Below are 15,365 nucleotides of genomic sequence, written 5' to 3' on the forward strand. Positions count from 1 at the left end.
CCCATCCCTCTTTACTGGTCCCACCCCTCTCTCTCTCTACTGGTTCCATCCTTCTCTACGGGTCCCATCCCTCTTTACTGGTTCCATCCCTCTCTCTCTACTGGTCCCATCCCCCTCTACTGGTCCCCAGTACAGTGTAATAAAAGCTGCATCCCAGCCACACAGGAAACAATCTCCCGTTTCTGTGTCCAGGATGCCATTAATCTGGGCGCAGGTTAACAAATGCTCTCGCATGGAAGGTATATTTCATCTGCAGGCAGCCGACAACGGGACCATTGTGTTGTTGGTCGGGAGTAGCTCCACTTCAACACGTTTTTACTCACATTAAAATGAAAACTGCCCAAAAAGTTACTCAAGCAAATTAAATCACATAAAACACAATGTAACTAATATTTACAGACAATAATTCAGATATACTGGATCAGGTACTGCGAAAAGGCTCAGCAGGTAGGAAGTAAGAGAAAAACAAAGTTTGCTCACAAACAAGAAGTCTTTCTTTGTCTTGCGCTGCAGATGCTTCTGCATCCTGTCAGTGAAGTTTTGGGTTTAAACATTCAAACAAATGTTTAAACCCAGTTCTGTTTGATTCAGGTAAAATTATGGGACCTTTGTCCCCAACCTCTTATTAATAACTTCAAAACAAAAGCAGCACAAATGAAAATGATAGCAAAACAAACATGATGTGGTTAATTTACACCAAATTTGTTTGATTCCATAAATGTGGCTTTTTGACCTTTGACCTCCAGAAACGTTTATTATTATCTTAAGAACGATGGCAACACAAACACCATTTTGTTTGATTTGAAGGAGGTGTGTGTTGAAGTCCGTCCCGGCGCTCACAGGGGTAAAGGATCCAGAAATTGTTCTCATCCAAGAGGACTGAAAATTACGGAAAAAGACGGGAGGCTTTGAAAATTTAAAAAAAGATGATCTTTGTGATTTTAATCAATTGATTTATTTTTCTCCTTTTCAATCTTCTTCTGTAGAAACTTAATACAAAATTCTACTCAAGTAAAAATAAAAATTACAGTGTAGTAAAACTACATTTTTCCAATTATTTACTCAGAAAAATGTAACTTGAATTCCCATATGGTAGCGTCTCTGTAGCAGAAGTCTGTACGTGTTTATTTAATTTCTGCTTCAACAAATAGGGATTTATTCTTTTTTTTTAGGAATGGAAGTGGGTTGAGGACGTTTTATTTTTTAAAAACCAGAGCCAGATTCAGAACTTGCTGGTTCTTCCTGCCTGACCGGGTCCGAGTTCCTCCACGGCGGCGGTGCGTTTTCATCTGAAAAGTGGCGATGCCTCTCGGTAATCCATTAGGCTTCCATTAGCTCCGATTTGTGTGATTAGTTTTAATTAATCAGTTCGCTCCGTGACCTGCCCCCCCTCCTGCCTTCTCCTCACATTTCATTTCTGCCCTCATTCCTCAGCCCGACCAGCAGAACGAGGCGAGCGAATCCACGCTCCGTGACGAAGCTCGCCAAACGAACCGGGTTGTTTTTGTTGCTTTGTGTGGTTCTGAACCAGAAGAGATTGTGATCTCATGTTTTACACATCCCGCTCCCCTGGAACAGTTGGTATCGATTAGAGCCGCGGCGTCCATCCTTCACCCTGATTTCCCCCCGGTCAGGCGCCACCCGCCATCTTTTGCTGCACATCTCACATTCAAGCGAAGGTTTTTATGCTTCGTTTGAAGTAGCAGGTCTGATTACCTGCTGAGGTATCGGGATGATGATCTGTCTTCCTTTCCTCCCTTCTCAGGATTCTTACTACTATTGAGATAAATGAAAGATCAATTTATCCACCAGGCTTCGCTCCATTTCTCCTCTGCTTTGGTTTTATTGGATCTGCTTCTGTCTAACTGGGCCTGTTGCAACAATTACTAATCAAATAATCTATCGATTAGCCTGACTATTAATATAATATTATATATATAATCAGAAAAAAACGTGGAAATTTCTGATTTTGGAGAGTTGAAAATTTGCTTAAAATGTAGAAATGTTGAGATTAATCTTTCTAAAACTGTCAACTTGGACATTTTCTCCCTTTCAAAAGTTCACAATTTTAGGTTGAAATTAATCTAAAAAATTTCTGTTTTTCTCGCAAATTTTCATCTTTTAGARCACAGAAATGTCTACATCTCCAAATTTCTGAGTTTTTCTGGTAAATTTCTGAGCTCTGAAAGTCAAAATTGTGCGACAAAAACTTTGAAGAAAGAATTTGGAGTTTCAAATTTGAGCATTTTTGAAGTTTTTTGATGGAAATGTACTCTTTTTATTTACAGTGGCTCTAATTCTGCATTTGGCGAATCTTTGCAGCCCTAAACGCGCCCCGTGCATGATTCGCTGTATTTCTTTCTCTTGTAAACCAGTGAGTCTCTCCGTCCCGCTGCGGCGGGTCGAGGTTTTCTTTGTGTCTGCTGGGAAGACGCTGCCTGTCACCGTGGCGACGCAGCCTCCCATCCAGGCTGCTGGAGGCGGCCCAGCTGCTGTCACTCACCCTCCAGAGCAAGCAGCAGCTGATGCTGATGATAGAAATTCACCTTCTCTCTCCTACCAGGCCTCAGCAGATGCTTTTAGCTCCTAAGATKAGTTCATCCTCGCTGTGAGTGCTGGAATGTAACCAGGAGCTCGTTAGCTTGTTCTCTGGGTTAATTTGTTGTTGTTTTTTTCTTAAAGGTGATCTGTCATGCTTCACTGAACAGGTTTTGATAGATCTGTGGGCGATACAAATAATTTTTTGCACACAATCATTTTTAGGTAATAAGATTTTATGACATCTCAAATCAACGTTTACACTTGCACATGAAAATGCAAACAGATGCGCAGTTTTATAACCGTACATGTTCGAAAAGCAGAAGTGGAACCTCCTGCACAACCAACAAGAATGCAGGGAGTGATGTCTGAGAAGTACGTGAACAACAAAACACTTGTCTTTTCCAGCAGCCATTGTACAGCGCATACAGTGGTAAAACCAGCTGCCCAAACGTGCTGGAACTCATCTTAGGTTGCTAGGTAACGGCCTGGGTTCCCCTGGTGTTGCTAGGTAACRGGCAGCGCCTGCTGATTTGTGACGTTACGTTCCAAAGGTTTTTGAAACGACTTCTTTTTCAGACACCATAAACATGAACTTATTGCCAAACTGGCCGAGTGTTTTGGCTTTTTTCTTCCTGATTTCTGCATTTTTCTAGTTATTTTGACCTGAAAAACAGAAATTATCCAAACATCATAGCGTCTCCACTTTGCAATACTTTTCTGCTTATTATGCAGCTTTACTCAGATGCAGCCAATGTTTACTGTAAGAAAACACAAATTTTCTTCCTGGTTTCTGCATTTTTTAGGTTATCTTGACCTGGAAAATGCAGAAAAACGGTGCCTCTGAGGGGCCCCACCATGAATTACTGATTGATGATGAGAATTTAATGATYGTACAGAATGTCTGTTTGAAACTTCCTGTATACATACATGTCAGTCACTACACCATAAACCGATGGGAAAAAGTGGGAGAATCTGTCATGTTTATTGCTTCTGGAGTTGATTGTTGACGTTTGTCTTTGTGATGCTAATGCGGCGCGCTCGCCCCTCCTCCGTCTGTTTCTGCAGGACTCCGTGGTTCAAYGGCTGGGGGTTCAACCTGCCTCGGGGTCAGTCTCTGCTGGATAAATGGAACCTCGTCCCCGAAGGCGTCGACATCCTGATGACCCACGGACCGCCGCTCGGTGAGTCCAGTCAGCCAATCACAGCTCCCCWCATCGCCATTAATCAAACATTAATCAATAACCTGATGTGCAACGATGGCAAAATGTTATGTTTCAGTTGTTGACTGTGTTTCTATGACTTTGTATTTTTATGATGTAAAATAATGCCTTGTTACTGAAAGGTGCTGCATAAATAAAATTTGATTGATTGATTGATTGAACGTCTGGAGGAATAACAAGCTGGGCAATTWATCGATCAACCTTATTGATTCATAAATGTTTTTTGTTTATTTTGATTTACTTATAAGTAACTATTCAGAAAAAAGTTAATAATTCCTTAATATTGATGACCAACACTGGTCATCAATACCAGTGTTGGTGACCAATCTGCTGAAATAACCAGCAGATTATTTCACTTAAAACATGAAAAAGTTAAATAATCTGCTAGAACGTATTTATCAATATTAAGGAATTATTAACTTAAAACRAACTGTTTTTGCTGAAAAGTTACTTGTAAGTTAGTTTTGTTCTTTTTCAAATCTACTGAGATATTTACACTAGAAAACAGACCAAAAACACTTGGTAAGATTTTTGTTTTTTTGCAGTGTAATGACTATATCCTGTAACTAAACACAAATTCTCGTAGCTCAAATCTTGGAAGGGATGAATGAAATAAAATCCACTTTTTGAAAATGTTTCCAATCATTTTCTATTTTTAGAAAAGAATCTAATAAAAACATAAAATCTGTCATGGAGCAGAAACTGTAGTTTTTCTGCCTCAGACGGAGCATCAGCTCTGCAGACRGCGGCTCGCGGATTCAGTGTTTGTGTTTCCCTGCATGGAAACGAAGTAATCTCAGACTTTTCTTGTGGTTTTCGCAGCAGATTGATTAGCGTTTCCTCCTGGCTGTTTGGGTCTCTGTTGTTTTTTTCCTCGTTTCGACTCTCCATCTGGCTTTATTGAGTGATTTCCTTCCCTTTCGCCCACGGAGGCTTTCTGCTGCTGCGGCCGTTTGATTGCATGGAAACTCGATTTCTGCTGGAGAGGGCAGCAAACGGGTTCTGGAGCCGGCGAGGAGAGGTCCAGAATCATCTGGACTGGTTTAAACGTGTAGCTCCAAAGGCGCCATGTTGGCAGGATTTCACAGGGATCGCAGAGAAAAGCCGGTCTGGCGRAAAAATCACTGAAAAAATAACATTTATAAACCGTTGGTTCAGTTATACACTGTAAAAACACGAAATCTCACCACTTACTATTGGGCTAGTGTGAATATTTTACTGTTCAAGGGTTAGCGTTTATCAATCCATCCAGTTGTTCATCCAACCGTTAATTCAACTGTTTATCCATCCATCCATCCATCACTGCTTTTATTATCCATCTGTCCATTCATTTGGTCTTTTTATCATCCGTTGTTTTCTTTATGCTGTTATTCGTTCGTGACGTCTGCGATAAATTCAAGCTAAAACTTCGTTTTAAAAATGACTCAAATATGAAAAACTTTGATAAAATGTTAATACTTAATTCCTTGTAAGTGGATTCCTGGATAATTACAGGTTTTCTAAATTCACACAGAATTTTCTCTGCAATGAAAAAAATCTGGTTTCAGTTTATAACTTGGTTAAAACTTTAAAAATAGAAAAATTAGCTKTAATTGAACAATTAAACTGTAGCTTTGTGATGTAGTTTATAACACAGTACAGTTTCAGACTGTTGTCTTTCAAAGGTATTGTTCAGAGTACTGACATGTTTTATATGTAAGAGATAAAAGTCGGGTGAAATGAATGCATTTTTCAGGTTTCAGAGACTGGGTTCCTAAGGAGCTGCAGCGGGTCGGCTGTGTGGAGCTGCTCAACACGGTCCAGAAGAGAGTCCGGCCCAAACTTCACGCCTTTGGAGGCATTCATGAAGGTAAACGGAGCGAGAAGCAGCAGAAAATAAAGGTCTGGGTCAGCTGTAGAAGCACTGAAGTCACAAAAAGCTGACATACCCTGTGCAAGTTAGTAGAGACATATTTAAACTGGTTATTGATATTCTGACTTTTTTCTCAGTTATAATTTAGTGTCAATTTATGTCAGGATCCAAATAAATGACCAAACATTTTGGGCTCTATTACTGTTATGTTGTAAGCATTTACTTCCTTGTTGTAAGATGTTCAAACCTGCGTTTCATCCCCACTGAACGCCGGTCCCACATTTATTTGATAGATTTGAGTTTTAAGACTAGAGTTGCCTGTTGGAGCAAAAACMATTTAAACAATTGCGATTGAGCGAATACAGTCAGAATTCAGAGGAAAAATCTAAACATTAAGAAACAAAGACAAAATTCTGAGGAAAAAGTTTGAATTCTGATTTTAAAACGTCAGAATTCTGATCAAAGTTAAAATTCTGAGAAAAAAGTTAAAATTCTAAGTCAATTCTGAGGAAAAAAATGTGGAGATTCTGAGGGAAAAGTTTGAATTCTGATTACAAATAGTCAAAATTCTAAGAAAATTGTCAAAATTTAGATTAAAAATCTTAAGAAAAAGTCAAATTTTAGAGATTAAATCCAGAATCCAGGCTGTTTTCCCTCAGTGTCCCTCCTCCCCTCCCGTAGTTTAGCGATGTRYTCTGACGGCGTTGGTCCTTCCAGGGTACGGCATCATGACGGACGGCTTCACGACATTCATCAACGCGTCGACGTGCACCGTCAGCTTCCAGCCCACCAACCCCCCCATCGTGTTCGACCTGCCCAACCCCTCCAGCTCCTGAGGCCGCCATCGAACGCCACCGCCGCTGTCAGGAGAAACGACTTTTCTACGAAAAAAAAAAAAAGATTCAACTGTTTCTTTGCAAGTTTTTTTTTTTTTTTTTTGCTTTTGGAGAAAAAAAGCGACRGGAAAACGCGGCGTTAAAGGAGAATATCGGTGTTTTCTGTTTGTTTTTTTTTCTTATTCTGTGCCAACAGTCCAGGCTTTTTGCCTGGCATCACTCCATTGTATTTGATCGTTGAAGAAGGCGAACTGATCCTTTGAAAAAAAAAAAAAAGAAACACGGTTTTACTGGAGAACGACGAAACATTGAAGTTGTTTTTGTCATCTTTAAGCCAGCAGAACGTTTTGGGTTCGTCCCACCGGTATTCTCCTTTTTCTATGAGATTTTGTGGTTAAACAATCTTGCTCTTGATAAATATTGGTCAGAACTGTAAAATAAATGACGCTTTGTGAATTTGTACAATTTCTTTACGGTTTGGTTCGGCCAGACGACGGATGCCATTGTTTTTTATTTTACATTGTGTCATACGATAAATATTCAGTTTCTTTTATGCTTTCTCGTCAGTTCTTTCTCTCCTCCTATTGGCTGACAGGGACGCTGCCTTAAACTAGCTTTAATGTTCTTATTTATTACCCATCATGCCCCGCTGAASAACACCTGACAATCGGCGGGACGAAAAGCTACGAAAACAGCCACAATATTCACTTTTTATCAAGGACTCCTCATCTGATTTGGAAAATGTATAATATCATATATATAAATTATATATTCATCTTTTAAAACATCTGTACTAAAGTTGTGTTTTGAAGAAGAAAAAAAGTTTTCTGTATCTTCAGTGCTTGCATCATTTCTCCATGTTTTTGTAGAAACGGTCACAATCCAACAGGTGTTTTCCCTGAAACACGCCTGCCTAAACATGGATAACAAAGTGTAAAATCTGATAGTTTTTGTGTTTTATTGCTTTTTTTCTAATTTTGCACTGTGTGTAAATGCAATCTTGCTAGCACAAAAAAAAATTGCCAATAGTCGTCTGAACTCAGCTGTAAATGCTCTTTTTCGTGCTCTCTCCCTCTCGCTGTTTCTCTGATTGTATCGCCATGGAAACGTTAGTTCTCTCTCTTTCAGTTTATTGTGATATTTAGCTGCCTTTATATGCAAATAAAATTGCAAGATTTTTACTTAAAGTTTTTATGTGAGTAAGTGAAGATATCCATCCAACTGTTTATCCATCCAGCCATTTCTTTATATCCACAATAAAAATAAAATAAAAATAAGTACATAAAGAAATACAAACATACAGATATACGTTTAAATCATTCAATTGTAGTGACTAGATAGATAACTTAAGAATATTAAGATGCATGACTTGAAATAAATCGCAAATGACGTCACTGTTGCACAGCTGTTCGGACAAGAAGGAAACAAAATGGCGTCACCGGAAGAGCGTGTCCCATCAGCTTCGTTTCAGTATTATTCGATACAGAAGCTCAGTGTGGATAAACTTAAACGATGGTTGAAATGCAGAGGCTCGAACTGAGCGGAAAGGAGGTATGGACCTTTAAACCAACGATAAGTACTGTGGTAGCTAGCACTCGTTAGCACTAAGCTATCTGGGCCTACCGCCATGTTCCCGCACCGGTGTAGGTAGAAATATTGATTAATTTTTCCAATTGAATATCAATTTGGGAAAGCCTTTGAATCGATTATATCTCCTGTCGCGCCATGGTTATCAGCTAGCGGTGTCGCCAGTTCAGCTCGGTGTCAAAACATTCATCTTTAGTTTATTTGCGGTTGGAAAACAACTATTGGTGGTCCTTAAATTATACATATTAATAACCTGAATCRGCTCATCACCAACAAAATAAGAGTCACAGACGTTTTCCCCAAAGCTCAGTTTACCCTTGTTTGCTTGAAACTAAAATGGCCGCTGTTTTAAATTTAGTAGTTTGAAGTAATTTGCGACCAGCTCCATTAGGAGCCGTTATTTTTATGTAATTTCATTCCACTCATTCATTTCGGCTGCGTTACTTGCCAAAAACTGCATGAAAGGTGTCCCATATTTCCTTAAATTAAACTGGTCTTTTCTCTAATCATAAGTGTAAATTTATTCAAGACAGGAAGCCATTTTCCATCAGCCTCATTGCAGTTTTTCCATCTCGACTAGGTTGAAAACTTTTGCTAAGCGAATTTATGCTTCTCCTAAAAAAGTGATAATTTGAACAAATGAATCATGTTCCATGTATTCATGTATTACACTCCACTTCAAGTGTACAAGAACATGAATACCTGTTGTAAAGAAAAGGAAGAATTAGCTTCCCCTTCACCTTTTAAGTAACTCCCATTCTCCGAGTGTTGGGAGGATCTCGGGTTAATCCGTTTTGAAAGGTTTCAATTTCCCCTTTGGCCTCTTCCACTTGGCCCGAGCCCTCCGTTTTGTGCCGCCTTGCAGCAACGGGTGTCCCGTTTCTTTTGACAAAGGAGTTCCTCTGACTCCCATAGATGGAAGATGGGAGTCAGAAATCCCTTACTGTTGTAAAATGTTTATTTTTTTTCTCTATTTTTCGGTGCCATTCTGTTGTGGATTTGATGCTGTTTGGGATTTTGTGCTGTTGCGCAACCAAAATTTCAGTCTTGATTTGGGCCGCGCAATATTTGGTATGTAAAATTAACATTTTGCGTATTTGTACTTTCATTTGGGTCTCAACAGCTTCTAGGAATATCCCAACGGCTCAGCAAAACACTACAAATAAGTTGATCTTTTTTGGTGTCTGGAAAATGAAACGTTGAATTGGCAACCCCAGCCGAGTCTGTTACCTAGCAACCAAAACGGAGCTCCAGCACATTTATTCAGTTGCTGGAAAGACAAGTGTTTCGTGTTTTGTTTAGTGATCAGAAACCACTTGCTGCATTCTGGTTGGTTGCGCAGGAGGCTCCACTTTTGCTTTTCAAAGATGTACAGTTGCATGATTGCCCATGTGTTTGCAGCCAGAAATCTACTTTTTTTTTCTAGAAAATGTCTGATATAAACCTAAAAATTTCTGAGTTTTATGGTGAAATTTAACTTCTGACAGCAAAAGAAATTAAATGAGTCGAGCAAGATCTTCCATATTTTTGTCAGATGAGTGCAAATCCGGCCGACTTCACGAATATATTCGTACACTTGGGGGATAAGACAAAACTAATTTGCAAGTAAATTTTCAGGAAGATATACGACCTTGTAAATAAATACTTTCTTCATATTGATGAAAAAGATCCGCTCGCTGATTATTTCATTTATAAGAAGATATTTTTCCCATGTCGTTAGAGAAATAATCTTGTCAGTGGAACTACCATTTTTTTCATCAATATTAAGGAATCATTGACTTGTTACTTGCAAGTTAGTTTTGTCTAATTTCAAATGTACTGAGATGTTTTCAGTAGAAACTAGACCAAAAAAACTTGGTAGGATTTTGAGTTTTTGCAGTGTTATACTTTACTCCCGCTGCAGATATTGAATCCCAACATCCATGCAAACTCAGAACATTTAAATCTCAATGTTACAGTTTAAATCGTGTAATTTACTGTTTTAATTTGCGTCTGAACATGATTAGGAGACAACATGATTTAAGTTGGTAGGACTGGGTTACATTTAAAGGTTTATGCTGTCAGGGTTTGAGTGTTTAGGTCTGAACAACAATCCCGGCAGAGTCAAAGCTGCCATGTTCATTGGCGGCCGACGTTAATATGATTAGAYTGGATTATGGTAATGTGCAGGGGGATCTGGTGGGTGTGGGGCGAAGCCATGCTGCTCTCGTTTCGGGGGAATACTTAATTGGTTGGGCTGCTTTGATGTTGTGCTGATGTGCGAACTGGAGCCTCGTCGTAATTCAAGCTGATTTCATTTTTGGCGTTTGAGGATCTGGGCTGGCGACAGGTAGAAAGGAACGAAACCTGAGGAACGCGGCGAATATGGAGATACGTCTGGGTGGGAGCAGGCATTTTGTTCTTTTCCGTGACTGAATGTGAAATATGAAGTCAGGTCTCATTCAACCCCAACTGTCTGACATTTACTATGGTTAAATTCTCCCAACAGACACTAATTCATAGTAATACAATTATTCTAGATTTTATTTTATTTTTTTTACCATAAAATATATCTTTTCTCACATTAAATACTACGACACTACTACAACAACAAGGACATTTCTAAGGTTTTTTTTGGTGGAAATGTACTTTTTTTTTTATCTGCAGTTGCTCTAATATGCCGTCATACAACTCTGCAGGCTCTGTGCTGTTACCTAGCAACCCCAGCAGAGTTCCGCCCATTACCTGGCAACCAAAGCGGAACTCCAGCACGTCAAACGTGCTGACCAAACAAGTGTTCTGTTGTTGACTTACCGCCAGTAACCACTTTCTGCGTTCTTCATGGTTGTGCAGGAGGCTCTACTTCTGCTTATCAAAGATGTACAGTTGCATAGTTGTGCATCTCTTTACAGCCATTTATTTTCAAAAGTTGAAAAATGTTCACTTTTAAATTTCAGATTTTTTTCTTTTCTAGAATATTTTTTTAGATTAGTCTCAAAATTGCAGTTTTGTCTAGCAAAATTTCAGCATTTGGAGCTCAGAAATGTTCTTTTTGTAGAAAATTTCTGAGATTACTGTCAAAATTTTAGATTTTTTTTTTAGCACATTTTCACTGTTTGAAACTCCCAACATTTCCAAGGTTTTCCTAGAAAATTTCTGAAGTTAATCTCAAAATTTGTGTTTTCTTGGTGGAATCTTAATTCTGACAGCATTGTGTTTGCATCCATTTTCAGTTGGGTGATGAAAAAGCTCATTATCTAAGAATAGTTTTGTACAAAAAACGTAATGAACATTATTTTATATAGACCAGAGACGTATCCTAACTTGGTGAAGGAAGCATAATAGGTCACCTTTAAAGAATTATCCAAGTTCTTCATTCAAACTTAAAAAAAAAGGTTTTCCCCATGATGAAACTATGAAAGCTTTTGATCAGAAACTGTAAATCCAAACCAATATGAACCACTTTGATCAAATATTTAGTCTGAAAACACAATAAATGAGCCCACAAGTTGCGGATGAGCGGATGGAAAGCATGAGTCTTGACAGAAAGAATAAATTTATGGCACCTCTGCTTGTGCCAAATGAGCTCCAGATTACAATAATACCGCTGGTGAGCAATTAAATCCTTCTAAACAGAGCAGGCGGCGCTGGCACCGCGTCCTGCCCCGCATCCATCAGCCGGAGCCGAAGGCTAACCCGACAAACACAAACATCTCCGGCAGCTGCCCGCGCAGGGACAATTATCTGCCGGAGAGAAGAGACGGAAACGCAACCAGAAGTCCTAACAAGCGACCCGAAACTTTAAACTCTCCAGATTTAATGTAACTCTGACAGAAATGATCACATTCTTCAGTTTAAAGTAGCAGCAACATGCTAGCACATAAAAATGTAATTAATGCCCCTTCATTCACACCTCGGACCGGCTTCTTCACCACGGCAACGGCGGCTAAAGCTAATTAGCATCCTTATGGTCAACAGAACCCTGAAGTAGCATCAATTAGCCTGGAAGATTCAGTTGTTCATGATTTATTCTCTGAATTTCTACCAAAAATAATGGCTTGTTTTCAACTTTATGGTACTTTTATAGAAAATAAAATTAGATGTGAATATTTAAACCCATTCCTTATTATTTTTGAACACGGAGTGTTAACGCTAAGAAAATAAAAAAATAATTAAACATTATACCATTATTCTTATATTATTCTGACTTTATACTAGTTAACTGAAAGTGGAACTTTTTTTTATCAATATTAAGAAATTCATTACTTCTATCTTACTAAAAAGTTAGTTTTGTTTTGTTTCAAGTGAACTAAGATATTTGCAGTAGAAACTAGACAAAAATACTTGGTATGCTATTCTCATTTTTGCAGTGTTTCATGCATTTTTGTGCATGAAACACTGCAAATCTTACCAAGTTTTTTTGGTCTAGTTTCTACTGCAAATGCAAGTAATATCTTAGGACACTTGAAATAAGAAAAACTAACTTAAACCTAACTTTTGAGGACAATATAGGAGCTTGTTTTAAGCGAATAATCCTTTAATCATGATGAAAAAGTACTTCCAGATTATTTCACTTATAAACGGGAAAAATGTTTTAAGAGAATTTTTCTGGCGGTGGACGTAATATTAAGGGATTATTTTTCTTAAAACGAGCTTCTATATCTCGCTAAAAGCTACTCATAAGTTACATTTGCCATATTTCAACAAGTAATATATTTGCGATAGAAAATAGATCTAAAACACTTGGTAAGATTTTGTGTTTTTGCAGTGCTCTCCTCTCTCTCAGCTTTAAATGTAAAACTTGATTAAACTGGATCTAAAGTTCCCCGGCTAATTATTTTTCCCAGTTAATTATGTCCCCTGCAGACGGGATTGATGAGGCCATTCTGCGTTGAAAGAATCTCTCTGAGCTGATTGAACCGGGGGAGAGTTGACCCCCTCCGACCTCCATAACAATACATGATTATCACAAGTGGATCTGCTGAGTGACTGCGGATGATTAGTACCTCCGTTGTTGCTTTGCATCGCCGCCGAGACAAAAGCTACATTTGTCTAATGGTATATAATTTACCTCCTTCCTGATTTTCGCTCTCCTCCGTCTTTCTCTCTCTCCGTCGTTTTCGAAGCACCTTATTGATTAATTGTGTGGAGTTTTAGAAAATTACGGTGATTACAGTTATTAGCTGCTGTTGTTGCGTTACTCGCTAATCAAGAACACTGTAAACGGACAATCAATACGCCTCACACACCGTGGAGTTTCTGTCCTCATGGAGAAAGTTTTAACTTTGTAGAAGAGGAGAAAAAAATAAGTAAATAGAAGATGAATATCTATAAGGAATCAGAGGAGATGATTGCTTAATTAATGCAAATTACTAAATAATCTGAGCGTTCATTTTGACTGGTTTGTAGGCGGACCAGAGTTTGATTTTTTTGGTCCAAATCAGAGTTTGAAACACAAAATCACATGTGAAGTCGTTAAAAACATCCTCCATCTACTTCCTGTTGTCGTCATCTTTGTAGTTTTCGTCAGCAGTAACATCCGGTTGTTTATCATGTGATGTGTGATGCAATAAAAGTGTTTCCATTGCAGTTTTGTGAAATAAACCAATTTACCAAAGAAAAAGACTAACTACGCCACCCTAGTGCCAAAACTCATCGGAAAAACAAATTTTTTTTAGTTTTCGTGTTTTCATTACAGATATATGGTGTGGAAAACCTTCCCAATATTCCGCTAATGTCAACAAAACATTGTTTTGCAATTACTGTATTTTCACAAGTCATTAAAAAACATCCTACAACTACTTCCTGTCGTCGTCGTCTTCACGGTTTCCATCAATAGTAACATCCTGATGTTGATTATGTGGATTTAGCTAATAAATTTGAAAAACAAATTTAGCTAATTTTTCAAAATTATCAATTTGCACAATTATATGGTAACTGCAAATGCATTTATTGAATCCAAATGTTTCTGTTTTCAGGTGAATTTTCCTCCGTTTTCCAGCGTTCATTAAATCCATTAGACCAAATTACTTGCTGCCAMTGATGCGCTGCCTGCTAGCCTTGATTTAAGGAAGAAGAGCTAAAAGAGGTGAAGTATTTTCTTGTTTTAATTACCTCCCTGTTACTCCTTTGAAGCACAGAAACATCCTTCATACCTCTCATAACATCGTCTTCTGCTCCTTGAAAAGCCCCCGACCCTCAACGCCGCTCTTAATTCCAGCCATAATTAACACTTTCAAAAAGCAAATCGACTTATGTAGCTTATAATTTGGGTTTGAGATCGTACACAACTCAAGATCCACTTCTGGCTTTTCTTTTGACGGAATTTAACGTTCAAAATAATCTGAAAATATAATAATTTAGGAGTAGAAAGTGGACGTTTGGGTGTGAATTTCTCACTCTCCAAGGCCGAGACTGAGATTTCTGCAGCTGCATGAAGGAGCGTTGCATTTGGAATAGGAATCTCGGCTATTTACAGTTTTTTTTCGCTTGTCGTTGGACAAATAAATGCAAGAGCCCATTTCATATTTAATGTTAGCTCACAGAAAACCAGCAGACCTTCGGAGAAGCGGGTCGATGGGAGCCGAGATGTAAACCGGCAGGCAGACAACAGGGAACAGCCGCGCAGTGCAGAGGTTAATACTTCATTAATGTCTGATTAATGTCTCCAAGCTGATTAATTCAATTGAGCCCCTTTATTAAGCAGCGCGTATTAATAGAAATGAAGAATTCCCTGAGCGGGAGATGTTTGTTGCCATATGGGGCGCTTTAAGGTTGGGGAGCAACCGGGATCCCGACTGCAGTGGCGAGAGGGTCAGCAGGGTTGGAGGAAACCTAATTTGAGGGGGGAAAAACGGTTTCCCAGCCTGCGATATGAAGTGACTCCACAGAGAAGACCCAGCTGGATGCTAAAAGCTCACAATGAATAAACCATGGAGTCGGAGTTGCATGGAGGCACTTCTGTGTGGTCTGATGCAAAAAATGTCACATCTTCCACTAGAAAAGGTGAATAAATGGCGAAATTCAGGATTTGCACCAATTTAGGAGATACGATTAATTGAATTAAGCAGATCAATTATGATTAATCGTGATTAATCGTTTATTGAAATAGCCTACTCATCAACTAATTAATTGGTTAATAGTAGAGATGTGCCAATCAGGTTTTTTCCTGCCGATACCGATTCCGATCACCCATGAGGGGCCGATCACCGATACCGATCACATAATTATTATTATTTTTTTATCATAAACACTACCGGTTACATTATGTGGAAAAAGCAACTCATTCGTTCCTTGGTTACCTAGCAACTCATTCGTTCCTTGGTTACCTAGCAACTCATTCGTTCCTTG

General features: G+C 38.7%; 1 protein-coding gene and 1 long non-coding RNA gene across 3 annotated transcripts in view; both read left to right on the forward strand.

The window, feature by feature from the left end:
- The window catches only part of mpped2a (metallophosphoesterase domain containing 2a), a 74,707-nt gene extending 67,068 nt beyond the window's left edge, over positions 1 to 7,639 (forward strand). The window contains exons 5-7 of one of the 2 annotated variants that reach the window (XM_008405974.2): positions 3,607 to 3,722; positions 5,497 to 5,610; positions 6,331 to 7,636. In XM_008405974.2, coding sequence (XP_008404196.1) covers positions 3,607 to 3,722; positions 5,497 to 5,610; positions 6,331 to 6,449 — 349 coding nt within the window. In that variant the 3' untranslated portion in view covers positions 6,450 to 7,636. Of the gene's footprint in view, positions 1 to 3,606; positions 3,723 to 5,496; positions 5,611 to 6,330 lie in introns of both variants that reach the window. The other variant, XM_008405975.2, reaches the window with a different exon arrangement.
- Positions 7,640 to 12,574: 4,935 nt separating this feature from the next.
- LOC103462915 (uncharacterized) overlaps positions 12,575 to 15,365 on the forward strand; it is a 7,373-nt gene continuing 4,582 nt past the window's right edge. The window contains exons 1-2 of the long non-coding RNA XR_001776472.1: positions 12,575 to 13,073; positions 13,994 to 14,103. This is a non-coding gene — a long non-coding RNA (uncharacterized LOC103462915). The remainder of the gene's footprint in view (positions 13,074 to 13,993; positions 14,104 to 15,365) is intronic.

This window comes from Poecilia reticulata, linkage group LG3 (genome assembly GCF_000633615.1).
Source record: "Poecilia reticulata strain Guanapo linkage group LG3, Guppy_female_1.0+MT, whole genome shotgun sequence".
Classification (NCBI taxonomy): domain Eukaryota; kingdom Metazoa; phylum Chordata; class Actinopteri; order Cyprinodontiformes; family Poeciliidae; genus Poecilia; species Poecilia reticulata.